The 27259-nt window shown below is 40.2% G+C and overlaps 2 protein-coding genes across 4 annotated transcripts in view; one reads left to right on the forward strand and one right to left on the reverse strand.

Annotated features, from left to right (window-relative positions):
• The window catches only part of LOC134805149 (uncharacterized), a 34638-nt gene extending 19764 nt beyond the window's left edge, over window positions 1–14874 (reverse strand). The window contains exons 1-15 of the mRNA XM_063778451.1: window positions 14547–14874; window positions 11869–11982; window positions 9903–10120; window positions 9329–9534; window positions 4612–4717; window positions 2727–2851; window positions 2549–2641; window positions 2373–2465; window positions 2195–2287; window positions 2019–2111; window positions 1841–1933; window positions 1665–1757; window positions 1491–1586; window positions 1315–1407; window positions 1143–1270 (exon numbers count right to left, since the gene is read on the reverse strand). Of these exons, the coding sequence (XP_063634521.1) occupies window positions 1143–1270; window positions 1315–1407; window positions 1491–1586; window positions 1665–1757; window positions 1841–1933; window positions 2019–2111; window positions 2195–2287; window positions 2373–2465; window positions 2549–2641; window positions 2727–2851; window positions 4612–4717; window positions 9329–9534; window positions 9903–10120; window positions 11869–11982; window positions 14547–14624 (1722 nt within the window). The 5' untranslated portion in view covers window positions 14625–14874. The remainder of the gene's footprint in view (window positions 1–1142; window positions 1271–1314; window positions 1408–1490; window positions 1587–1664; window positions 1758–1840; window positions 1934–2018; window positions 2112–2194; window positions 2288–2372; window positions 2466–2548; window positions 2642–2726; window positions 2852–4611; window positions 4718–9328; window positions 9535–9902; window positions 10121–11868; window positions 11983–14546) is intronic.
• Window positions 14875–15223: 349 nt separating this feature from the next.
• Window positions 15224–21577, forward strand: LOC134805337 (deformed epidermal autoregulatory factor 1). Of its 3 annotated transcripts, none has more exons than XR_010146266.1 (6): window positions 15224–16231; window positions 17221–17466; window positions 19760–19977; window positions 20704–20890; window positions 21197–21252; window positions 21520–21577. XR_010146266.1 is itself a non-coding variant. In XM_063778668.1 (5 exons), exons 1-4 carry the CDS (start codon window positions 15547–15549, stop codon window positions 20884–20886), a joined length of 1332 nt encoding a protein of 443 aa, XP_063634738.1. In that variant the 5' UTR covers window positions 15227–15546; the 3' UTR covers window positions 20887–20890; window positions 21197–21378. The 3 variants fall into 3 exon arrangements, 1 of the variants encoding a protein (XP_063634738.1); XR_010146265.1 differs by having other exon boundaries at window positions 21432–21568; XM_063778668.1 differs by lacking the exon at window positions 21520–21577 and having other exon boundaries at window positions 15227–16231; window positions 21197–21378.
• Window positions 21578–27259: the final 5682 nt, after the last annotated feature.

The following is a 27259-nucleotide window of genomic DNA, read 5'->3' on the forward strand; positions in this document are numbered from 1 at the left end:
CGTCTGACTTTCAATCCGGAGGTCGCGGGTTCTAATCCTGGCTCGTACCAATGAGTTTTTTGGAACTTATGTACGAAAATATTGTGAGGAAACCTGCATACATCTGCGAAGAAATTCAAAGGTGTATGTGATGTCCCCAATCCGCATTGGGCTAGCGTGGGGACTATAGCCCAAGCCCTTTCGGGTATGAGAGGAGGCCTGTGCCCAGCAGTGGGACGTATATAGGCTGCATTATTATGAAGTTTATATTTGAACGAAATATTTTTTATTCGGATGTTGGTTGCCGTTATATCATGTTACTAATGCATTTCCGTTATTAAATTATCATTTAATTGTGTAAAATAATAAATAAGAGTACAAAAATTTGCCCGCGTAAAGCTAGTGAGCGAAACGCAACGCCATTAGTTGAAACGCCACGTGACATCACTCGTTTAAACAAATTGTTAAGACCAACCAAGAGTGAAACCACTAAGTAGCAAACGTCAGAGGGCCTACCGCGAACCACGTTCGACGTGTTGCCTCTCTGTCGCATTTGTAAATTCGTCCGTAAGTGTGACAGGGAGGCAACAAGTCGAACGTGGTTCGCGGTAGGCGGTGGGCCCTCAGTTGCGTCTACACCGAGTGACGTCATCAGTTCTGTCGAATTCTCGCCAAAAATTATGAGCGTTTCAATCTCTTAAAATTTTTCAACATTTTAAATATTTTATAATAATATTATGGGAAGGTTTATAAAAGTATTTTTATTCTTTCTGGTGTTCTAACGATATAAATAATGATTTAAATTTAAAAAAAAATCACGCATGAGGATAATTGATATAATGCAGTCCCTGTGGCCGAAATCGGTCAGAGAGTTTTCCGACATGGCTAAAATTATCGGAAGCGCCGTTCCGATATCGGATGTCGGAAGGTGGCAATGATAAAAACAGCTGCAGGAGAGTGCTGTTTGCATTAAGTCCGCCTTTTTTGCGTTATCTATCGTTTTTTAGTAATAATGATTTATTTTTTATATGCATAAATAAATACAGAGAAACACATATTATATTACATTTTACTTCCTTCCGACATCCGATATAGGATCGGATAGTGTGAAAACGCTCTCAGAAGAGAGAGAGAGACGGTCATGTTGGCTAGGAGCGACTTGCCTTCTTAGTGAACCCCATGGTGAGCAGCTCCTCGCTAGCCTTCTGCACGTTGTTGTCCTTGTTCGCGAGCACGTCCAGAATCAGCGTTTCTTCCGACATCCGATATCGGATCGGATAATGTGAAAACGCTCTCAGAAGCGAGAGAGAGAGAGTCATGTTGGCTAGGAGCGACTTGCCTTCTTAGTGAAACCCATGGTCAGCAGCTCCTCGCTAGCCTTCTGCACGTTGTTGTCCTTGTTCGCGAGCACGTCCAGAATCAGCGTTTCTTCCGACATCCGATATCGGATCGGATAATGTGAAAACGCTCTCAGAAGCGAGAGAGAGAGAGTCATGTTGGCTAGGAGCGACTTGCCTTCTTAGTGAACCCCATGGTCAGCAGCTCCTCGCTAGCCTTCTGCACGTTGTTGTCCTTGTTCGCGAGCACGTCCAGAATCAGCGTTTCTTCTGACATCCGATATCGGATCGTATAATGTGAAAACGCTCTCAGAAGCGAGAGAGAGAGTCATGTTGGCTAGGAGCGACTTGCCTTCTTAGTGAACCCCATGGTCAGCAGCTCCTCGCTAGCCTTCTGCACGTTGTTGTCCTTGTTCGCGAGCACGTCCAGAATCAGCGTTTCTTCCGACATCCGATATCGGACCGGATAATGTGAAAACGCTCTCAGAAGCGAGAGAGAGAGAGTCATGTTGGCTAGGAGCGACTTGCCTTCTTAGTGAACCCCATGGTCAGCAGCTCCTCGCTAGCCTTCTGCACGTTGTTGTCCTTGTTCGCGAGCACGACCAGAATCAGCGTTTCTTACGACATCCGATATCGGATCGGATAATGTGAAAACGCTCTCAGAAGCGAGAGAGAGAGAGAGTCATGTTGGCTAGGAGCGACTTGCCTTCTTAGTGAACCCCATGGTCAGCAGCTCCTCGCTAGCCTTCTGCACGTTGTTGTCCTTGTTCGCGAGCACGTCCAGAATCAGCGTTTCTTCCGACATCCGATATCGGATCGGATAATGTGAAAACGCTCTCAGAAGCGAGAGAGAGAGAGTCATGTTGGCTAGGAGCGACTTGCCTTCTTAGTGAACCCCATGGTCAGCAGCGCCTCGCTAGCCTTCTGCACGTTGTTGTCCTTGTTCGCGAGCACGTCCAGAATCAGCGTTTCTTCCGACATCCGATATCGGATCGGATAATGTGAAAACGCTCTCAGAAGCGAGAGAGAGAGAGAGTCATGTTGGCTAGGAGCGACTTGCCTTCTTAGTGAACCCCATGGTCAGCAGCTCCTCGCTAGCCTTCTGCACGTTGTTGTCCTTGTTCGCGAGCACGTCCAGAATCAGCGTTTCTTCCGACATCCGATATCGGATCGGATAATGTGAAAACGCTCTCAGAAGCGAGAGAGAGAGAGTCATGTTGGCTAGGAGCGACTTGCCTTCTTAGTGAACCCCATGGTCAGCAGCGCCTCGCTAGCCTTCTGCACGTTGTTGTCCTTGTTCGCGAGCACGTCCAGAATCAGCGTTTCTTCCGACATCCGATATCGGATCGGATAATGTGAAAACGCTCTCAGAAGCGAGAGAGAGAGAGAGTCATGTTGGCTAGGAGCGACTTGCCTTCTTAGTGAACCCCATGGTCAGCAGCTCCTCGCTAGCCTTCTGCACGTTGTTGTCCTTGTTCGCGAGCACGTCCAGAATCAGCGTTTCTTCCGCCTTCGGGAATACGCTCTTCAGGTATCTGTCATATCATATTTAGGTAAGATATTGCGAATTTGCCCTAGGTAAAATTGCAAGTTAGTGCAAAGTAGCAATATAGGGCAAAATTGCTATCTGGGGCAATGTTGCCATCTGGGGCAAAGTCGCTGTCTAGGGCAAAGTTGTATTTAACAGAGTTGTTGTATTTTAGGGCAAATTTTATTAAACTTTGCCCTAGACAGCGACTTTGCCCTAGACGGCAACTTTGCCATAGATGGCAACTTTGCACTAAATTGCAATTTTAGCAAAAAAAGGTAGATCCATTATGTAATGATTTATTTCATGTATAAATTTACACATCCCGGCCAATAGTATGTAAACAAGCTTATATGACAATAAAAATTGAGTTTTTTTAAGCGACGGATTTTATACTACTCATACAGCTTGGCAAAAAAGAGTAGCAATTAAAAAGTGGCAACACTGTAGTGTCGTCCCTTTCAAACCAATTTATATAAGAAAACGGGACGACACTACAGTGTTGCCACTTTCTAATTTCTACTCTTTTTTGCCAAGCTGTGGTACTTACTCATTGACAATTGATAAATAATAAAAGAACAATTAAATTACAAAAATCCTGACTTGACTATGATAGTTGCCAGTTCAACATTTTGTAAGGCAATCAAAAACCTTTTTGATACAGTTGCTCAAAAAGTGCTACTTTACGTAGCTGTTTAGCGTTCGCAAAGTTGTTTTTTGCGAACTAGTGCTTTTTAGTTTTCCAGCTTTTTAAATTTAATTTTGACCGTATTCGATACGTCCACACCAAAGAGTTTGGATATTCAAAAACTTTATATATTTTTATTTTGCCATTGCACATTTATTACGTAGGTACAAAAAGTATTGTTACACGATATAAAGTAAATATTTATTTGTTATTATATAAATAATACGTTATAAAATACGATATTTCACTAAAATCTTTTTTATTATTTGGCTGAATGCAACTATATCATTGCCACGTTGGCGTTTGTCGTTAACAGAAAAAATGAAAAAGTAAAACCGGCGCCCGCCATTTTTACTTGAAATTTAGTTGTATCAAAATAATTATCTTAAATTGCAACTGTAAGAGTGTTTTTGTATTAAATGAGTTATTGTGATTAATTTAGGCAATGTAAATCAACGCTGAACGTAGTTTATAGTGCTGAATAATAGATAATATACAACATCATTCAAGTTCAAGGGAAAATTCGTAATTGTAAGTGTAATACTCATGTTACCAATATTTGTTTTATTGTGATTTTTTCGCAAATGTATTAAAAAACGTCGTTCAATATACGTGTGAAAGTGTTATTAGTAAATAATAACACTCCCGTGTCTTTTCTAGGGACTCGTAAATAATAACATACTTTCCACACTTGCATTGAAATGTACTATTTCCTGTTTTGATTTTAGCGTGTATTTTTAATCTTTTGGGGTTGCCGAATATAAGTTTTAGGTTACAAATATACAACAAACGTATGTTAAAATTTAGTGATCACTTTACCGGTGACAGACGGTTGGTGCAACCGACCTTAAGGCACAGAATAAATAATAGTACTAGGTACAGAATATTCACTCTCTAACAAAACGCGTCTGTTACGATTAGGACAGATATGACCGCTAGGTGGCACAAGCGCCACGCGCGGTCTATGGCTAGCCACCAAAATTGGTGTGGGACGGATGTACTTGTTGTGACGCGACGAAATCGCGGAGTGAGCCACGCCTGCCTAAGGTGTGTATTCTGTACACCTATTCTTTACTTACTTAAGCTTCATCTTCGGTGATTGGTGCCGCGTGGGTTGACTGCTGGTTGATCGGGCGCCGTAATGGCTGGAGGCTCCGGACGCTGGCCGCAGCAGGCTCGGAGACCCTGCAAGAGGCTTAACTGTCATCCATGTATTATATATTTCAAACTCGAAGGGTAGGATTAGGATGACACCTGTCATTTCAATACAAATAGGGAATATTAGGCAAAGCTCTGCGTAGGGGGCACCTTTGTGGCACATCATAGACCTATATAATAGGGACAAGACATATTGTTCTATACGTACAATTGCTTATAGAAATAGCACCCATTTTGACGGCACACACATAAATATATATCTATCTCGTTTTTACTCAGTACTGTAACCCATAGCAAAAAAGGTGACAGTATTTCAGTACGGACATAAAGTGTTCCATGAAAATACGTAAATACCTAATGCGGCCGAAAATCCGCCATGTTTAGTCACGCAAATGTCATTGTCTGTCAGTTCAGCCGGTACTTGTCCTGTCAAAAAGTCGTGGTGAAAATTAAAATTATTAATTATCTTTCAATATTTTGCTTGTGATTGAAAATAATTGAAGCCAAATGTGAATAATTACGTCGCGAATATGCCAGTGTGTAGTGTATTAGGGTGCGGCATAAGAAAACCACCAAATTTGCCATCTTTAACCTTACACAGGTACGCTATCATTTACATGAAAAATATTGGTTATTGTTAATGTTCCTGGGAAATGTAAGGATGTTTCACATTATAAATAGCAAGGTTCTTCTGTGCAGTTATAGATCATGAAGTGATTGGATTTATTTTACTATATTTTTACGCTTAAATAATGTAAACATTTCAGCTAGGGTTGTACTTTATTTATCGACTTTGATATCGATATATTATGATTGCCTATTTATATTTTCTTATTTTATCATGCTACCCCGCTTCAAACCAACTAAATTATCTTAATTTAATAATTAAATCATTTTTTATAGGTTACCAAGAAATGAACATAAAAATAAAGTGTCTGGAGATGGAGATCCTGACCGACTCTCGGGAGCACTAGGGTAACTCGGGGCCGTGGGGTCGTTACTCCACAAGCTGCCCTGCGGGCTTTTTTATATCATTATTATATTTTTTTTATATGATTCGACATTAAGAGACCATATACTTACATATAGTTGTAATTTATAAAATGGTTAATGTATTGTTATTATTTTTGCTTGTATGTAAATTCAATGTTGACGTATAAAAATGCCCTTGTGGCCTATTTGCTGAATAAATGTTGAAGAAGTTGAAGAGCGGAAGTCATTCCTTATTTTTGTAATAAAAAAAATGTTCTGAAGGTGTTTTGTTTTTTTTTTCACCCGTCGCTTAATAAGCTTGAATTTTGTATCGCTCTCACTTATAGATACGGCGCACCAAGGTCGAGGTGCAGTGCGGTAGTGTGTTACAGACTTTAGGGTTAGCAACACAACAAAATTGATTGTAATGGAGAGGTAAAGTCCAAGAAAAACACGTACACTTATTCTGACATCCAAAACGGATGGCGCTGTACTGCGCCATGTGTTTTGCGGTCACTAAGTTGTCAAACGTCAACTTTTGAAAATCAGAGTTACCGCAAAAATCGCAATATGTATTGAGTAGTACAGCGTCATCTCGTTTACCTGTCAAATTTGAAGCACGAAATTGTCCTAGACTCCACACATATTACTCAATCAAAGTATCTTTTCACATAACAATATACTAATAAAGAATTTTTATTTATTTACTTACTTCCTATTAAAACATAAACTCCACAAATAATACATACTTAGTATTTTAAATAAAATGAGCCGAGAACGTTAAAAAGTTATCGATGTATCGATAAAACCTAGTAACAGTAAAAATCTTCTGGGCAGCACTAAAACCGCCATGTTTAGTTCTAAGATGACGTCACAGTGGCACGCATTATTCGTTGACGTTTCACTTCCATAGGTTTCATATTTCAGTGTGGCACATACAGTAAACAAACCACATTGACACATCACACGTCACGCCAATCAGATGGCCTAACGCGAAACAAGAAAATCGAAATTTCGTTATCTAATCTCTCTATCACTCTTGCATATTCGAGCGATAAAGAGGCAGATAACTAAATTTCGATTTTCGCGTTTACCGGTAGGCCCTTGTTAACAAACCGCCTTGATGCATCAATGTCATATTTTATTGTCTGTGAAAACTTGTCAAAAAACAGTTTAAGGCACAGTATGTATAAGTTAGTCTATGAATTTACTGAGTCGGTAGTGCTGCACTCTGGCGACAAAACATTGCAGTAATATCCCCTATTAGCGAGATTTGGCGTTTATAGGACAGGGCTATGCTGTACAAGAATGTCAATATTTTACTCTGTTACCAGAAACAAGAACGAAAGCTTGACTTGCTGAAAGTTCCTCTAGAAAAACTAATTTAAAATGTTGAGATAGCTGAATCTGCTGAAAGGAACTTTTTTTAGAGATCCGTGCCTCAAAAGGAAAATACGGAACCCTTATACTCACTTTGTCATCCGTCCGTCCGTCTGGCTATCAAGAACGGTAACGCGTAGCGGTATCGAGTTGAAATTTAAACCATTGTGAAAAAATGCCTGCCTGCATATTTGTAGCCCTATTAAATAAAGAGGCTGGATTAAAAATATTGTAATAACAAAAAATATAGCCTATATACGCGCCACTGCTGGGCACAGGCCTCCTCTCAAGCACGAGAGGGTTTAGGCTATAGTCCCCACGCTGGCCCAATGCGGGATGGGGACTTCACATACACGTTTGAATTTCTTCGCGGATGTATGCAGGTTTCCTCACGATGTTTGCCTTCACCGAAAAGCTAGTGGTATATAAATATCAAATGATATTCCGTTCAAAAGTTCCGAAAAACTCATTGGTACGAGCCAGGATTTGAACCCACGACCTCCGGATAGTCCGGATTGAAAGTCGGACGTCAGATCCACTCGGCCACCACCGCATTAATATTGTAATATAGTTCATTATTTACCCAACGCGCAATGAAACTTGAACTTCCTGGACGACTTATAGAACACCTCATCAGATAGCCACATGATTTTTTGCTGAACCATTATCTAGCTAACACTTCTAGCACAAGCACGGTTTATAGTAAACTAACGTTGTTTCCAGTTATATTGCTAAGCATACCGCCCAGACTTTGTCCGATCTGCGATAAAATCATAAAATATGTTCATTCATCTTCCTCGCGTTATCCCGGCATTTTGCCACGGCTCATGGGAGCCTGGAGTCCGCTTGACAAACTGATCCCAAGAATTGGCATATGCACTAGTTTTTTACGAAAGTGACTGCCATCTGACCGGGGTTTGAACTCGCGACCTCCGGATTCAAAGTCGCACGCTCTACGCTAAGCCACCAGCGCTTCGTGATAAAATATGTTGGTAAAGTGAATTATGAAGACCAGAAAAATGTTATATTGGATATTTGGAAAGGAAAGACAAGAAGAAAGTCCTTTTGGACAATTCGGTCAGCATGAGAAATAGGTCCGATAAATAAACAGTTGAAAATAAGCGATTTACCTACACACAACATTTAGACAATATTTTATATCAGAAAGTATATAAATATAAACCTAGGGATTAAGCGTCAATAAAATCTAAATTAATCTGAACGAACAGACCGACTAGTTTATGCATTTGGATATAAAAAATATATAGATTTGTTATTTTTATCTATATCTGCGAGATAACGCAGATAAAAGCCTGACTCATCTTTGTACAGACTTTGATTGCGGTTTTTCAAATGTCGTGGCCCAATCTTAGAATTTATCATTTTATGATGTGGCAATCATTTCATGAAATGATCAGTTGGTCACATCATGAAAAGTCAAATCTCATGATCTCATCTAACCATATTATGAAGTTATCAATTCTAAATGATCAAAATCTACGATTTGACATTATATCTCTCTATGGGCCTGTTGCCACATTGATTCATGTTTAGTGCGAGTTTTTTCATTTGCCACAAATCGAAAGCAGCAAAATATTAACTCGTACTAAACACTAACCAATGTATAAAAAGGCTTACCTAACACTAATCAATGTGTAAAAAGGCCTTATCTCTTACATTCGGCAATCCCAAAAGTTTCGTTTTTAATCATTATTAAATACCTACGCCAATTTCCGTAGATGCTGTCCACACCTTTTGGAAGTCCGATTACCGAGTTTTCACGAGAAGAAATGATTATTCATTTGATGCCCACCAATGCAATAATGAGTTAGAAAAAAACATTAAAAAAAATTAAATGGCTGGTAATTGGCCTCCCTACCCTCCCTTCCTCCTTTCCATAGCCAACTCCAGGGCGGAAAACACTCCCAGGGGGCCGATTTTTGAATTCCGATCGCTCGATTTCGGCAATCGAAAATCGGTGGAAAACGGAGAAACGCTAACTTTTGAAATACGTGCGATAGAAATTGGGAATCGAGTGGTATTGACCTCTCGTTTTCAATTCTATTAGTAGAATTTAAATGCCGGGCACTGGAGATATTATTGAACGAAATACACGAAATCGAGCGGTCGAAATTCTAAAATCGGGCCTCAGGCCCAGGATTCATTATAGGGCACCGAATTTTCATAAAAGGAAAAAGATAATCTACTAAACTAAGGCCGACTAAATGAGAGACAGAATAAACAATCTCGTTAGATTGGCTTTTCAAGTCTGTTTCATAATGTTACCTTGAGGTGTCCCAGTCAGCGGGGTAAAATGAGCAGAGTGTATGGAGCCTGACACTCCCTTGGCCAGTTGTAGGGCCGAATAGACCCCCATAGCCCCCTTTTGCATGCGAGCCGCCATGGGGGACATGGTGAGAGGTCCCGGGGTCGTTATGGGATGCTTCTCGACTTGGAGAGCGCTTATTACGACGGCTTCGCGATTGTAGTATCTGGGGAAAAGATGCATACGTATTCAATACAACATTTAAAGTCATCGGCGCTCTTTGGTGAGGTAAAACCATAAATATCTAAGCATTATAGGAGTAGTTTGTGCTTCAAAGGATAAAGTGGCTCCTTTCAAACAAAATATGATATGTATAGAATTTTGTAGCGCCTTATTGGGACCAAAACTCTGGGCAAAGGTCATTTAAGACATTTTATACAACTGATCATAGTTAAGGCTGACTTTGTGATCTTCATAAGAGTCACAAGATCCCGCCGCCAAAAAGCCGCTCCCATACAATTGAAGTTACATATATCTATGTCTGGTATTAGTTTTTCGATTTATATCAACTCGCTTCTTGTTAAATATACTTACTTCTTCAGCAGTATCTTGATATGCGTCTCGCTGACAGTAGGGAACATGGTGCTGATCTTAGCGACGAGAGCGTCCGTGTCCGACGCCAGAGTGAGCGAGTCTTGAAACTTGTCGCTGAGATGCGAGACTCGGCCCGGGAGGGGGCTGCCGCGGGGCGTGAGGCAGAGGGCGCGCCCGAGTATCGGGCTGTCGTTTGGTGTGCTGTACGCGCGCCCGTCCTGGAGATAGAACGGGTGTTAGGTGACTTAGGTGTTGTTAAAAAGAAGTTATGTTTAAGCATATTTCAGTAAAGTGTGTTAGTGGCAACATAAAGTTAATGAAATTGTTATTGCTTTGTCATATAGACAAAGAATGAATACAAGAATTACACCTAAATAAATTTAGGTGCAATAACTCCTTAGTTTTATTTCAGACGATAACCTATACTGGCATACCGGTCGTGACTGGCTGGTCATGGTCTCGTGGTCATAAGGTGCCGATAATATTTGGTACTCACAATATACAGTCAAGCTTTAGGCTGGTGGTGGTACAGTAAGCATCCAAAGTAGCCGATCAGACTACGCGTCAACAGCTTAACAAAAATAAATATGTATTCCCAATTTTATATTAACGCACCAACGCACAGATTGCGGAGATTGCGGGTTCAAGTCCTGCCGGAAGCGTAACTTTTTCCATGTTTTCCTTTAATATAAAATTTGGAATATCGCTCGCAGACGTATCTGCTTGTTCAAAAATTGGTTGAGAGGCCAATTACTAACAGTGGCGAATTACCCTACTTCTGAATGCGAACTCTATATAGATTTATCTCTATTTGAAAAAAAAAAAATTAGGGTGGTAGATACTTTCGGTGCCTTGTTTCATCCGCTACTATTGACGACGCGGGTGCAATTGCTTCGAGCATACAGGATGGAACAACACACAGACACACTCACGATATGAGGCTTGAGCCCTTTAGGGTGGAACATCTTGGGGCTATTCTGGCTCTGGAAGGCATGCTGCAGCCGCACGGGGCTCGGGTACTGGTGCACACGGGACGGCGAGTACGATTGCTTCGAGCACACAGGAATCACAGGATGGAACAACAGAGACAGACATATAGATACTTACGATATGAGGCTTGAGCTCTTTAGGGTGGAACATCTTGGGGCTATTCTGGCTCTGGAAGGCGTGCTGCAGCCGCACGGGGCTCGGGTACTGGTGCACATGGTACGGCGAGTGCGACTGCTCGAGCACACAGGAATCACAGGATGGAACAACACAGACAGACATATACTTACGATATGAGGCTTGAGCCCTTTAGGGTGGAACATCTTGGGGCTATTCTGGCTCTGGAAGGCGTGCTGCAGCCGCACGGGGCTCGGGTACGGGTGCACATGGTACGGCGAGTGCGACTGCTCTAGCACACAGGAATCATAGGATGGAACAACACAGACAGACATATACTTACGATATGAGGCTTGAGCCCTTTAGGGTGGAACATCTTGGGGCTATTCTGGCTCTGGAAGGCGTGCTGCAGCCGCACGGGGCTCGGGTACGGGTGCACACGGGACGGCGAGTGCGACTGCTTCGAGCACACAGGAATCACAGGATGGAACAACACAGACAGACATATATATATACTTACAATATGAGGCTTGAGCCCTTTAGGGTGGAACATCTTGGGGCTATTCTGGCTCTGGAAGGCATGCTGCAGCCGCACGGGGCTCGGGTACGGGTGCACATGGTACGGCGAGTGCGACTGCTTCGAGCATACAGGAATCACAGGAGGGAACAACACAGACAGACATATACTTACGATATGAGGCTTGAGCCCTTTAGGGTGGAACTTCTTGGGGCTATTCTGGCTCTGGAAGGCGTGATGCAGCCGCACGGGGCTCGGGTACGGGTGCACACGGGACGGCGAGTGCGACTGCTCCGAGCACACAGGAATCACAGGTTGGAACAACACAGACAGACATATACTTACGATATGAGGCTTGAGCCCTTTAGGGTGGAACATCTTGGGGCTATTCTGGCTCTGGAAGGCGTGCTGCAGCCGCACGGGGCTCGGGTACGGGTGCACATGGTACGGCGAGTGCGACTGCTCCGAGCACAGACATGGTGGGACAACACACACTGTGAACAGGCCTGTGCGTATCACACATGTGTAGGAAGCATAGTGGTGTGCGAAATCGGTGAATGACATGTCTGAACACTAAAATGCTGATCAAAATGGTTACTTATAAATGTTATACTTGCGCCCGTAATGCTGGCGTGTGAGTGAAGTTTTAGTATAAAATATGTATGGTGAACAAAAGGTCAATGACTTAACTTTCTGGTTTTTTTCATTGGTTTGGTGGATATCCTTTATTCCACTAAATAACTAGAATCGCCATTAAAGACAATGTAGAGTCTGTGCGGAAAGAGAAGAGTCGTAGAATGTATGGGTTCCGCACAGACTCTAGTTAAATTAAATCCAGCCAGCTATTAATAAGAAACCATATTGAACGCAAAAAAATGCATTTTAGGAGACAGACAAAATTGGAATATTGTACATTTAGCTTCAAGTAAAATTGGTCATGTATGGTCATGGTCACTCTTCAGAAATAATCCTAATTTTGTGCAACACACTTGTGAATAAAATATAGACTTTGTAGAAAAAAAATTAGTTTTATCTGTAAGATTAAAACACCAACAACATAGAAACTTGATCCAGTAACTCAAAGTGATGCATATTAAACAGGCATCTCTTTTGTAAAGTCTATATTTCCAAGACAAAGCTATAATAAGGGATACAAGATATGGGATTAGGCGGGTCCACACAGAGCGAGCAGCCTCGCGAGAAAATTGCCGTGTGAAACAGCTCAGTCGGTGGAGACGTGCCTCGCCCGAGGCAATGTGACCGAGGCACGCCACGAGACCTGCCTATTGCCATACTTGACATAGCACATGAAAACTTAGCGTGGCCTGACTATAATGTTAATGTTTCTTAAAAGCGTGTGCCACAACAGTTTTAGTAAGTATTATGTACTCTATCCGTCTGCAGGCCATGATGCTCCGGGTACAACCTGTTCTTCATGTTTCTATGCTAATTCATTCTCTGGAAATAATAACATGATTATAAACTAACAATAAATTACACTTTTTAAGCCCAAATAAAAAAAAATAGAGGTCATCTTACATAGATGAACCTAGAGCCCCAAACTAAGCAAAGCTTGTACGCATTGTAAGGGTGCTAGAAGAAAGTATACATACTTCTATGTATAGATAAATACATACTCACATACATAGGAAGCACCTATGACTCAGGAACAGATATTTATTTGTGTTCATTACACAAATAAATGCCCTTACCAGTTACTAAAATATACTAAAATGGTTGCTTTAGTAGAATAAGGACACTAAGCATGAAGAATTTCGTACGTTGACCCATCTGTTCCTATCTCAATCACACAAGCGTAGTAGGTTTGACTACTAGTCGAATCAGTTTCTTTTTTCAAACTGTCAATACAATTCTGCTACTATGGAATTTATATGAAACACTAGCATGTGACGTCACAATCAAATCACCTACTCTTTATAGTTTTATATGGGTTTTAAAATAGAAATTGTGTCTAAAAATATAGTTGGTCGATCAGATCTTGTCAGTAGAAAAAGGCGGCAATTTTGAAAAATGTAGGCGCAAAGGGATATCGTCTCATAGAAAATTTGAATTTCGAGCCTTTTTCTACTGACAAGATTTGCTTCACCATCTATAACTGCTATCTACGTTTCTCTATTAATCTTCTGGTGCTTTATTTTATGCATGGTGTAAAATAATTTATTTTTGATACAGTCAAATACCCTATTGTATTGCTGTCCTGCCCATAATGGCGGTGATCTATGCAACTGTGTAAACGTGACTAGAGATAGGGTCAGGCAGGTCTATGTAGAAAATTCTTTGTACATGGTGTCCGTACTTTAAAAAACAGTCCAATATAATCATAGAGGGATCATTATACCAGGAGTTTCGAACAGCAAATTTCTTTGGACACATTTTTGAATGTATCTACATTCAAAAAAATACTGGTTGTCTGACTAATGTCAGTGACCCCTACCAGACAGCTAAATTAAATCAACAAAATACTTCTTTGCTCAAATATGTGATCAAAGAGACTTAGGGAGAGAAAAGGTAACTTTGCCCAACACTGGTTTAAACACAGGATATATTGAGAAATACTATTGTGAAGGTAATGAATTGCTTGGCAGATTAAAAAATAACGAGTTAACAATAATGCAATGCAGCGTAGATTGTCAGCAGGTAGCGATTTTAGACAAACAACAATAAAGAGGTTCTTGGAAAATTGCAGAAAACAAAGGACAGGTATAGTAAAGTCCACTGACCTTAGTAGGCATCACAATAATAATAGAAATATAAGTTACCTAGCTTTTTTAAATGTTTGTTATAAAAATTAAACAAATGTATTGTGTGTTGTTGTTGGATTTAAGCAGGCTGTTAATTTTGTATTTGATTTCCACTCAACGCGACTAATAATCGCAACAGCGTCAATAAATTGAAAAGTGCGCAGGTAGCAGGCAGGTAGATTTTTGAACGAACCTACATATAGTTTTCATTAATTAGTAGTTTGTAAATATATATGTGTACATATTAAAAAGTAATGGTACCTGAGGATTAATACACTCCAAGGCGATGTGGTGAGCGGCATTGTGCAGGGACTTATGTTTCGACCGCAACTCATCCATTTTAATTTTCTTTTCGATTAAACTTCTAACGACACTTGACTACCTGTCCGTTATAAACAAAACATTCACATTTTCTCAATAAAACAATACACAAAACATTCTTACATGATATTTAACGAAAAATAAGGAGATAACTAGCAAATACCATAATATATTTGAATATTTCCCTCCTTTATTATTATTTTGTTTGGCAGATACGAGTGTCGTAAAACGGAAAGCTAACGCGTGTATGCCAGCAGAATTCAAATGTATGTATCACCTATCCATGAGCGGCATTTAACGCAGCCCTGCCCAATTTTGTCGGTTAATATTGCGTAAGAACATGGCGTTCAAAAAATCAATAATTTAGTTTGAGAAGCGTTCGCAATAATCGTTTCGTATAAAAATAAATGAATAAGAAATTAATTTAGGACGTATTATATCTGTAAATTTAACTACGTAAATTACCCTGTAAAACTATTCTGGGCTACTATCATATAATACAGAAAATAATTATGACCAATCAACTGTGTGTGTATGATCACATTGATCACTCAACACAACACCTACTGTTTGCAATGGTTTGCAAAGCACTCAAAGCAGAGAGTAGTGTAAGTGTAAAAGTAATATTGATTTAGTTTTCATAAATTATGATTGTCATGCAAGTTTACAAGTATTTGGAACCGTACTACAATAATTTAAATAAAAAAAATAGGCTGCTTCCTCCTGTCTAAAGTGATTACAATTGAATTTCGAATTTGCCGCCATAACCTCGGAGCGTACGTGTGTGAAATGTTTTCATATTTCGATTAATTATGGCGGACTGTGGCTGAGCGAAGTTCATTTTTCCATCCGGAGTGCAAATAATTCGTTGAAACGTTGATGTGCTTCGATAAATAAGTGCAGAGGCGGTCGGGGAGTATCGGGTGGGCGGCGTTCGGCGATGGCGGAGAACAGGGGTTCGGTAGACGTCGTTATGCCGGACATTACCGAAGTGACCGAGCCCGATCCACTGGCGGCGGCGAGCGAGCGCGAAGTCGAGAGGCTGGAGCGCGACGGCGGCGCGCTCAAAGCGGCCCGTCTCGCCGATTCCAACGGCGTGGTGACCGTGCCCGTGTCCCTACCAGTCGGGACTCTTATAACGGGAACGACCTTCAATGTGATCACATCTGACCAGCTGCCGGGGCATTTTAAGCCGATGCTCTGCGTGGACAACGGCTTCATATCAGGCGGGCCGGTGAACGAGGATATAAAAGCGACACATATAGTGATACAAAACCCGCCGTCGCCGCGGCACGATGAGGGTTCCCAGGCGCCAGCGCGAGCGAGCGCGCGCTCGTGGGCAGAGACGGCGAACATGCCCATTCTGCCGGTGCGGTGTAAAAATACGTCTGCAGAGTTGCACAAGCAGCGGTTCGGTTCGGGAGGCCGCGGGAGGTGTATTAAGTACGGACTGGAGTGGTACACGCCGAGCGAGTTCGAGGCGTTGTGCGGGCGGGCGTCGAGCAAGGACTGGAAGCGCTCGATAAGGTTCGGCGGGAGGAGCATCCAGGCGCTGATAGATGAGGGCGTTTTGACGCCGCACGCCACCAGCTGCACATGCGGCGCGTGCTGCGACGATCAGTCCGGTGAGTTGTGTTTCACCAGTTGCACATTAGTAAATATGTGAAGCCTAGATACTAATAAGTATTCTAACAACTTACACAACAGAATTGAACAGACTTAGTCTGTTCTGTAAGTTAGAATACTACCAGATTGTTTGCTTTTGGAGCATTTTATTTAGTGTTGTTTAAAAATACTACTGAAATCAAGAAAGTAGCATTCCTAAGTGACAGTGGTAAAATATGCCTGCAATCTTATTGATATGAAACCTAGAAACTAACAAGTATTCTAACAACTTAGAATTACTAACATTAAAAGAATATGGGTAATAGGTTGGTCCCCCTTCTGTAAAATATTTAGCCTCAAAGAGACGATACAAACGGACTGCAACCCAACTGCAATTTGTATGGGAACTGTCACACAACAGTTGCAGTCAGGTTGCAATCTGTCCGGCCCTTATTATATTAAAAGAATCAAAGTACAAATAAAATGGAGATAAATAAGTAGTATTTACTAAATCAAAACATGATTGCACTGACAAATTTTCTCTGAGAGAGTACCAGGGTTTTTATTTTATTTATTATGATCTTATGTACAACTTGATAAGCAAACCCTGCTATCAATATTGCAATTCATTGATAATCAGGCTTGGCAGAAGTATCATAGGGAGTCCTAACTTTGCCGTTGGTGCCCAACTTCGCCATAGCAAAATTTGGTAGAAAGTTTTTATAATCATTATTCTATGCTGTATTCTTCCTTGTTTTTCTCAAGACTGATTGCCGCGACCACATAAAGACGGTGTTTTGTGCATAGGGTTTGCACAATGGATCTGAAATGTATGGGAAGATCCGCGGATCTGGATATTCTGCATCCAGTACCATATAATTTCATATCTTTCGGATCCGGGTTGCAACCCTGTTTGTGCACCAAGGCTTTCCAATTACGCACAATTTACCTGTTTTTTCGAGTCTATAATGTTACAAACCACCAACTAAATACTACTTTACTTTTCCAGCTATGGGCCCAGTCCGTCTCTTCACACCCTACAAGCGACGGAGACGCAACCAAGATGAGGGCACCGAGAAGAAGCCCAAGATAAAGCGAGACAGCAGTCTCGGGGACAGCGACATGGACAACATACACAACACGAGCAACAACAGCCACTCGAAGGAGGCCTGGCAGACCATAGCGGAGGGCTTGGAGAGTAATGCGGACTATCATCTGCTGGAGGCGCCGGACGCGAGCAACGATCCTACTGCCAGTGAGTTTGTTATCTATAGTAGTGTTATATATTGACATGTGGGTAAATGAGAAGATCTGCGGGTACCCCCAGTTGGGTTCTAGCTAGCAAGCCAGCACACGTACGTATACGTAACAAGTAGCATTTAAGAGGGGGCAAAAACCATGAAATGAGAAGGGGACTAAAGATATGGCACGCCGCGCTAATCTTGCGACGGAAGATTTGTCCGTCGCGAGGGATTTTATCTCAATTACTGTGAAAATATACTTCTGTTTAAAAATTTGCTTGTCAGATCCCGCGGCATGGTAACTAACTTCCAAGTTTAAAAAAAAACAGACTATAGATTTGGTAATGCATCCTGCCAGGGTGTGAGACTACTAAGAGGCAATTTTAACATAATATATTAAAATAGAATGTATTTTATTAATTAAATCTAAAGTTTATGCAGTAGGTAATTTATCTTATCTTTTAAATACTATTTTACAAACCAATGCTTCTGCGAAATACCAATCAATAAATGCGAAATTTGACTTTGATATTTTATTTATTAGTTGGAAAGTGGCCCAATCAATTTTTTCGGTTAATATTTGACAAGAACAAACGAATAAACGTAATTTTTTTTTTTTTATAAATAAATAAATAAATAAATATAAATAAATAAATATTAGGGGACATCTTACACAGATCAAACCTAGCCCCAAACTAAGCAAAGCTTGTACTATGGGTACTAGGCGACGATATACATACTTGTATAGATAAATACATACTTATATACATAGAAAACAACCATGACTCAGGAACAAATATTAGTGTTCATCACACAAATAAATGCCCTTACTGGGATACGAACCCAGGACCATCGGCTTAGCAGACAGGGTCACTATCCACTAGGCCAGACCGGTCGTCAAAATTTTATAAATGCCATGCGATTATAATAATAATTACTGTGCAATGCGATTTTTTCAACATTGAACCAATTAGCGAATTAACTGCGTTTTTTTTTTTCATGTTAGTAGTGCGATAAGGATAGCCTTCGTCTCGTTCTGACACACTTGACAGAAATTGACAGTTGACACATGATAAAGGCCAACATTAGCACTATTCATCATCATAAGTATGTTGAGTAACAATAGTTTTTTGGAACATGTTCGGAATAGCACTTGGTATTTACCACTAGCTTTTCGTTGAAGGAAAACAACCTGAGGAAACCTGCATACATCCGCGAAGAAATTCAAAGGTGTATGTGATGTGCTGATGTGATATCCGCATTGGGCCAGCGTGGGGACTATAGTCCAAGCCCTCTCGCGCATGAGAGGCCTGGCTCACCAGTGGGACGTATATTGGCTGAATTATTACACACATATATATATATATATATGTAAACATAGTGAAGAAACCTGCATACTTATGTTTGCAGGTTTCCTCACGACGTTTTCAAGGATGCCGTTATATTTAGTAAAATTTGAAATATAATAACCTTGAAGTTATTTCTTGATTCAGGCAAAAAGGCAAAGCGAATTAGAAAACGTCAAAGCGAATTCTTTTGCGTTGCTTGTTTTATTAGAATCATAAGAATTTTATTTAAATTAGTTAAGGGTAAACACAAAAGTACAGTCAAGGTCTAAATTATCGATACGAATTAAGGGCCAGAAATATTTATACACTACCTTAACCTCCTAAGGCCTAGCCATACAAATGAAAAATCCAAAATTTGCTATTGAAATTAGAACCTATAGTGTAGGAAATAGAGTTGATTTTGCGTTGTTGGAATATTGAACGAAACAAAGCAAAAGCGACTATGTTCCAATTGAATAGGATTTAAATTTCATCGAAGAGGTGCTATAGGTAGGACCTTAGGTTTTAGGAGGTTAATGCCTTTGTCTCTGCATACAAATGTGTGGTGTATGATAAAAATGGTGGCAAGCTAATGGCTTTGTTGCCCATGATGCCGGCGGCCAATGCGAGTGTGCGAGCGGTACAGTAATATAATAATTATGCGCGTGCGATAGAGATAAGAACAGGCAGGTCAATGCACGATTTTCTTCATGCTTAGCGTTCCTACTCTATTTGCATTCTCTGTGTTACAGATGTAGTGCATTATTGTATTCCATCGTATTTTCTCGTATTTCTCATGCTACTTCAATCAACCTCAGTACTTTTGGTAGCGAGACTGACTGAAATAGCAAGATACGTTCGTACGTTTCCCTGAAAATACGATGGAAAATAATAATGCTCTACAACAGTACTTTGTTTTAGTAACAAAGACCCTTTACTATATTTTAGACGTTATAAAGTACCTTATTCTGACCGCTAGATCTACCAGACATGAGTGGCGTGCTGAAGCGTCTCGACGACATCGGGTCGACACTGTCACGACTAGCCACCGAGTTGAAGCAGTGTGTGGAGGACGTCAGGGGAGTCTCCGCGCGGCAGCTCGCGAGGATAGAACAGGAGAGGGCGGGGGCGTTGTTGCACGCGGTGGAGCACGCCGATGCGGCGCTACATAGCGCTGACGACGCTGAGTCTAAGAAGGTAGGTGTCTGGTGTACTGAACATGGGCATTTTCACTTAAAAGTGTACCATTTACTTTTAAAGATAGTCTCAAAAAATAAAAACCGGCCAAGTGCGAGTCGGACTCGCAAACGAAGGGTTCCGTACCATTATCTATAAAAACGGTCACCCATCCAAGTACTGACCCCGCCCGACGTTGCTTAACTTCGGTCAAAAATCACGTTTGTTGTATGGGAGCCACTTATATCTTTATTTTATTCTGTTTTTAGTATTTGTTGTTATAGCGGCAACAGAAATACATCATCTGTGAAAATTTCAACTGTCTAGCTATCACGGTTCGTGAGATACAGCCTGGTGACAGACGGACGGACGGACGGACGGACAGCGGAGTCTTAGTAATAGGGTCCCGTTTTACCCTTTGGGTACGGAACCCTAAAAAGACAGTTTTATGACGCATTTTCACATACATTTTGTATGGACCGTCACAAAACTGACACCAAGATTTGTATGAAATATTGCGGGCACTTTTTTCTTTGTCTCATTCAATAGTACCCGTGATTCTGAGTCCAAATAACTCTAAAGTAGAAGTGGTTTTTCGAAAAAGAAAGTAAATGGTACCATTTTTTCTGAAAACCCCCACATAATGGCGTGTCTCATAAAGTTTCTACAACTGATCATAGAATGAGCTTCACTTTTCGTCGTTACAAGCATGTACATATGATAAACGATAGTTTTATTTATCCCCAGTGTGCAAACTGCAATCGCGAGGCGTCAGCAGAGTGCTCGCTCTGCCGCCGCACCCCTTACTGCTCCACCTACTGCCAGAAGAAAGACTGGGCCTCCCACCAGATTGAGTGTCTCCGCTCCGTGCCCACCATCCACGACCAGCACCAGTCCATCATGCTCATCGTGGAGAGCCAGCACCAATAGCGAGGTGGGTCTCACTTTATTGACACCCCGGCTCCATGTACTGCCAAAATAAAAACTTGGGATTTGAAACAACATGCTCTACCAGGATGGACCGATTTCGATGTGAAAGCGAGTTTCCTTGCGGTAGTTCTTAGCTGTTTGATAGAAATCGGTCCACAGTTCAAAGAGTATCCACTCTTTTCCAAACTGATTTAAGGCATTTTTGGCATGAAATGGATTTTTTGGCATAAGGCGTAGGGGCTTTCTTTTTGTAGTATAACTATCTGCACAGAGAAATGAAACTTAACTAATAATACTTTGTTGTCCACAGAGCCTAATCTGGAGAGGCTTCGCCCGAGTGTCCTACGTCGGAGATGACAAAGCCCGCCCCTGCCAGAATAGGGGCTCACTACAAGCCCTGACAACAGTGACAACTGTCAGAATACGGATATTTATACCACTGCCAGACCTAAACCCCTGCCAGAAAAGTGGCTTCACTACAAGCCCAACCCGACCCAACCGTGACTTCTGTCAGAATACGGGCGTTTATACCGCTACCAGACCTACCCCTGCCAGAATAGGGGCTCCACTAAATGCCCTAACAACTGTGACTTCTGTCAGAATACGGACATTTATACCGCTACCAGACTTAAACCCCTGCCAGAATAGGGGCTTCACTACAAGTCATAACAACTCACAGTGACTTCTGCCAGAATACGGACATTTTATACCGCTGCCAGACCTCAGCTCCTGTCAGAATAGGGGCTTCACAAGCCCTAACAACTCGCTGGCTCGAGATTACAAAGTTCTATGTTACATTTTCAAGGTAGTTGAAATTCGACTAAAGGGGCCCACAGATTACCAGTTCGCTGGACGATGTCGGCCTGTCAGTTGTTCGGAGCTGTCAAATTTTGCGTTTAACTGACAGGCCGATATCGTCCGGCGGACTGGTAATCAGTGTGCCCCTATGACACTTTCAAATTTCAGTTCGATAAAAGTGAATAGAAGCCTGTAATATTGGGCCAGCGAACTCACAGTGACTTCTGTCAGAATACGGACATTTATACCGCTACCAGACCTAATATCGGATCGGATAATGTGAAAACGCTCTAAGGATAAATGTTTAACCGATTTCCAGCTGGTTCAAATACACGCACACTTACCTGGATTAGGCAAAGTTATTTAAGATTGAGTATAGGGCCAAAGTTAAAGGGCTCCCGATGTTAGAACCGGGCTAAGGGCGTTACAAGCCTCAATTAGCTATTAACCCTTTGACCTTCGTGCATTCCGACTAGGCTCAAGATGACGCGCCGCGCACGATAGGCGTGGAGTTCAAAGGGTTAATCGATCGAATTTTTTTTTCTGAGAACAGATTTCTAAATATGTTTAAAAACGGTTGACATTTAATTTCTAATTATGAAATATATTTTTGGTAAAATATTTTATTAATTCATTAACTCGATTAAAAATTCGATATTTTGTTTGTTTTAGGGTCAGTTGCACCAAACACGTTCGCTATATTTTATTGTATGAGAAGTTTCATAGTTGACTGCTGCGTGCTGATCAGCCCGTTAAATGTGGTTGATGCAACTGGCCCTCAATCTGTTATATTATTGACTTTTGTATTACAAATAAAAGAAGGGGGCAGAACATAAATTAACTAATTGAGGCTTGTAAATGTAAAGTTTTATTAATAAGGATAAGTCTGCACCGACGTGGCAATGGCAAGCGACGGAATGTGGAAGTGCCACCGTAAACGTCAAATCCCCAAAATATTAGTGGCATTTCCATATTCAGTCATGGGCATTTTCCCAAAAAGTGTATCATTTACTTTTTTTCGGAAACTATATAATATATGGGTTAATTCTACTCAGAATAACTTGACTTCAATTTAAAAAGAAAAAAAAGTGTCCGAAAAAATTGACTGTTTTGACGCATTTTCACATACATTTTGTATATTGACCGTCACAAAACAACTGACACCTACAACACACACCACCTTTCTATTATTTTTTATCAATTGTTCTCGTGATTCTGGGTCGAATTAACCCAAAATTTGTTAGTTTCTCGAAAAACCTGATGATGTACCGTAAAACGGGGTCAACAGAAATCGCGGGGTGAATAGAGAAATTTTAAACTTTTTCTTTCAAGTTGTTATATTTAAAAACGTACATCTCTAAAATTAGATTTTTTGGATTGCGTATATAGTAGACTATTTATTCTCTACATTGATGCCAAAAGAACTTAATCAAACTGCCTAAAAGTTAGATTTTTTTGACTCTAAAGTAAGGTCTCGCCGAGGTAAGAAATGAAGCCTGTCTGAACTTTGTTCTAGTGGTAAACGTTTTGAAATTAACTAAGTAAAAGTTAGCTAACCTGATAATATAGTATCTGTAGTACTTAAATGATATATAATATCACTAATTTTCTCTATAATAAAGCATTTTTTTGCAAAAAACCAATAACAAGCAAATCTACGTGATAAAGGGGTCAGTGGACACGCATATGGGGTGAACAGTTACGCCATAGGGGGTGATTAGATACAACAAAGGGGTGTAAAGACACGCCTTGGGGGTTATAAGACACGAAAAAATAACTTTGTGTCAAATAGCTGTTTAACAGATACTATATACCATTTGCCAATAGAGTATCCACATAATAATGACCAAATTCGATGCCTATGACAACTAAAACTTAATATTTCTATTCACCCCTTTCTTGTGTCTATCGACCCCGTTTTAAGGATATGGAGAAAACAGGTAGTTTTCTTTGATTTTCTCTGCATTGGGTAGGTAAAAATTTATTTCACAATGCAAAATTGAAGAACTAACCAAGACTCAAAAAATGATATCAAAATTATTACTTTTATCATTTGGATTATTGGCGAAAATCGTCCTTGAAGTTGAAAATCGTGTCTTTTCACCCCGTTTTACGGTAGTTGTTTTATGAAGAGACGCTACCGAATAGCTAGTAAAAATGTACTTCCGTTACCAAATATTAACTTAGTATTAATTTGTATGATCGTGTAAATAATTATGAATTAGAGTGTGCTTTAAGGATGTTGACTTGATATACAGGTTGTTTATTTATTTAGTCACCCACGATAATTTACGGGGTGAATATATAATATAGGTCATACTGAGCAACTTTAATTACAATAAAAAAATTACTCTCCCATAGAAAATGTCAAGGTCAGACCGCCAAAATGTTTGAAACAGCCAATTTGTTTTCGCGATTACGGGGTTGGTCCCATAGTAAAAGTTGCTTAGTATAACCTATATATTCACCCCGTAAATTATTCCAAGTGGCTAGATAAACACCCTGTATATGTAAATTGCCCAATGATTCACCCTAAATAACCATTATAATGTCATTATAAATTACAACCATAATTTATTAGTCTCTATTTTTGTAGGAATGTCAACATTTAAAGAACAACAACCTTTTAAGCAAAGATTCATTGGTTGTATAAAATGTGTCAAATCTAAAAAAAACTGCCCCGAATTTGACAACTGAAAATGATGGCTAATACAGCGCCATATGTGTTGTGGGTTGTGACTTGTGGTAGCTGAACTGTCAAACGGCAACTTTTGGCAACCGCATAATGTACGGAGCCATACAACGCCATATTCATAAGCTATCAAGTTCGAAGCACGATTTGTCTTACAGTTTACACATCTTATAATCAGAACAGAATCTATGCTATCAGTTAAATGTTAAGAGCCCATCAACGTGCACACTAGCGCCACTCCTAAATAATCGTGATTATTTAAATTTAAGGATAGGTATTTAAAAAAGAGGGCCGCTACGTACTGTATTTTGTATTTAAGTACCTTTTGAATACATCTAACTAGTTTTTATGTTGCTGGTTTCGTCATTCTATGCGTCCAAAGTTAAAACGGCCGTTTTTTTGTTTTGAGTTCATAATAGATCGACGAAACCAGCAACATAAAAACTAGTTTGATGTATTCAAAATGTACTTAAATACAAAATACACTACGTAGCGGCCCCCTTTTTTAAATATCTGTCTTTAAATTTAAATAATCACGATTATTAACAGTGGCGCTAGTGTGCACGTTGATGGGCTCTTAAAGGGTCGAACCATTGGGGGCCAAATTAGCTACATGCATGAATTTTTCAATCGATTCTACTCCCCGAGAGATTCAAATGTTTCTGATAAACCTGCTACAATGTAGTGCATAATTGTTTGCCGTCGCATTTTCTCGGAAACGTTCGTATTTCGTCACCACTATGAAGAAAAATATCTCGTATCTCGCACTGCTTCTCAAAGATAAAACGCAGTAACTCTGTATGCATACCATACATAGTTACCACGTTTTACTTTTAATTGACATAAAAATATACGAGTTCTTTTTTTTAAAGTAGTCACGATTTGTCAAGCTACTTCAGTCAACCTCAGTACTTTTTGTACCGAGACTAACTGAAATAGCAAGATACGTTCGTACGTTTCCGTGAAAATAATGATGCACTACATCTGTAGGTATTGCATCCCGCAAACTTCCAAATTACGACATAAATATAGCGCGCGCAATGAGTAACAAAGCGCACCCTGTGACGTCACAGCACTCACGGCTGCGCCGAAGTGTATGTAAATGAATCATGAAAAATAAGGGTTATTCCCACTAGTTACCACCAAGTTCTTACCAGTGGTAACTACTGGGAATTTTATTCCCACCTTTTGCCACTGGTAACTACTGGGAAAAAAAATCCCACTAGTTACCACCAACTCGGCTTGGTGGTAACTACTGGGAATTTTTATTCCCAGTAGTTACCACTGGTAAAAGGTGGGAATTTTTATTCCCAGTAGTTACCACCAAAATATTGTTAGAATTCAATACTAATAAAAACAGTATAAATAGTATAGAATAAATGTAGCGTGCTGTAATAAATTATTATGTGTCAGTTAGTGATTCAGTAAACTGCTTTAAAAGTGATCAAAAATATTAAAACAGTTTTACCGGTATAAGTGTAAAAACTAAAATAGAAGAGTCTCATTCTAGTTAAGTAGAAATTAACTTATTATCCGGACTAAATTTATCTTATTAACTGTAAATTGAATTACATATTTATACAAACAAATCAGTCAAAAACCGACAGTATTTTAATTTTATATACTTACAGTCTTACACGTTCTTCCAATAAACATATTTTCCAAAAGAATAAAAGTTAAATACAAAAAAATGATGCCCCTCTGGTAGAGTGTCATTACCATCCCGCTAGCGTGGGTGTTTAAGCAATCGAGCCAACCAGCGTAACATGACCGAGCGATGTACTACCCGAGCGTAATTGGAATGCGAGCCTATGCTGGATAGTCCGAGCAGCCAGCCCATCCGAAGCGCGCCCTAAGCGGTTTTAATAACAACCATGCCCTTTAATTATTTAGCCTGAGTACAAATTATGAATACCTACATATTCCAGGTTTGCGTCGTATTATAATAGAACGAAATGAAGTAGCGGTAAATAATAAAACGAAATCTGTTCAGTCGGATTTTGACTGATTTGTTTGTTCGTTTTTATTCAATTAAGTTAATAAGATAAATTTAATCCGGATAATAAGTTAATTTCTATTTAACTAGAATGAGACTCTTCTATTTTAGTTTTTACACTTATACCGGTAAAACTGTTTTAATATTTTTGATCACTTTTAAAGCAGTTTACTGAATCACTAACTGACACATAATTATTTATTACAGCACGCTACATTTATACTATACTATTTATACTGTTTTTATTAGTATTGAATTCTAACAATATTTTGGTGGTAACTACTGGGAATAAAAATTCCCACCTTTTACCAGTGGTAACTACTGGGAATAAAAATTCCCAGTAGTTACCACCAAGCCGAGTTGGTGGTAACTAGTGGTAATTTTTTTCCCCAGTAGTTACCAGTGGTAAAACGTGGGAAAAAAATTCCCAGTAGTTACCACTGGTAAGAACTTGGTGGTAACTAGTGGGAATAACCCAAAAATAAGTTTTTCGTTATTCGCGCCGTAATAAAATGCGTTACCCATAGTCTAATAAAACATGGTCTTCTCTTCCCAGAGTGACACAAGCCTACGTCATGGCTCCTCTTCACGTTGGGCCAACGCCAACGCCAACGAGGGAGCAGCCATACGGTAGAATGAGATAGCAATATCACTTGCTCCCTCTAACGCATAAATGCGTCCCTCGTTGGCGTTGGCGTTGGCCCAACGTGAAGAGGAGCCATCACAATAACATTGCCACTTTATATAGCGCTATCGCATATTATCATATAGCGCTGTCGCATGATGACGTAGGCTTGTGTCAGTCACGTGACCACGAAAAGACGGGAAGAGAGTACCAGGCGGAGTATATTATTATACCATGGCGTTACCATAATTTTTTTCTCGTC

The sequence above is a fragment of the Cydia splendana genome, chromosome Z (assembly GCF_910591565.1).
Source record: "Cydia splendana chromosome Z, ilCydSple1.2, whole genome shotgun sequence".
In the NCBI taxonomy this organism is placed as follows: Eukaryota; Metazoa; Arthropoda; class Insecta; order Lepidoptera; family Tortricidae; genus Cydia; species Cydia splendana.

Bases quoted from the DNA above. Each gene is read 5' to 3' on its own strand.
- LOC134805337 (XM_063778668.1), top strand. From the start codon at position 15,547: ATGGCGGAGAACAGGGGTTCGGTAGACGTCGTTATGCCGGACATTACC. The intron at 17,467-19,759 runs GTGAGTTTGTTA...TCTGACCGCTAG, and splicing joins GAGCAACGATCCTACTGCCA to ATCTACCAGACATGAGTGGC. The intron at 19,978-20,703 runs GTAGGTGTCTGG...ATTTATCCCCAG, and splicing joins ACGACGCTGAGTCTAAGAAG to TGTGCAAACTGCAATCGCGA.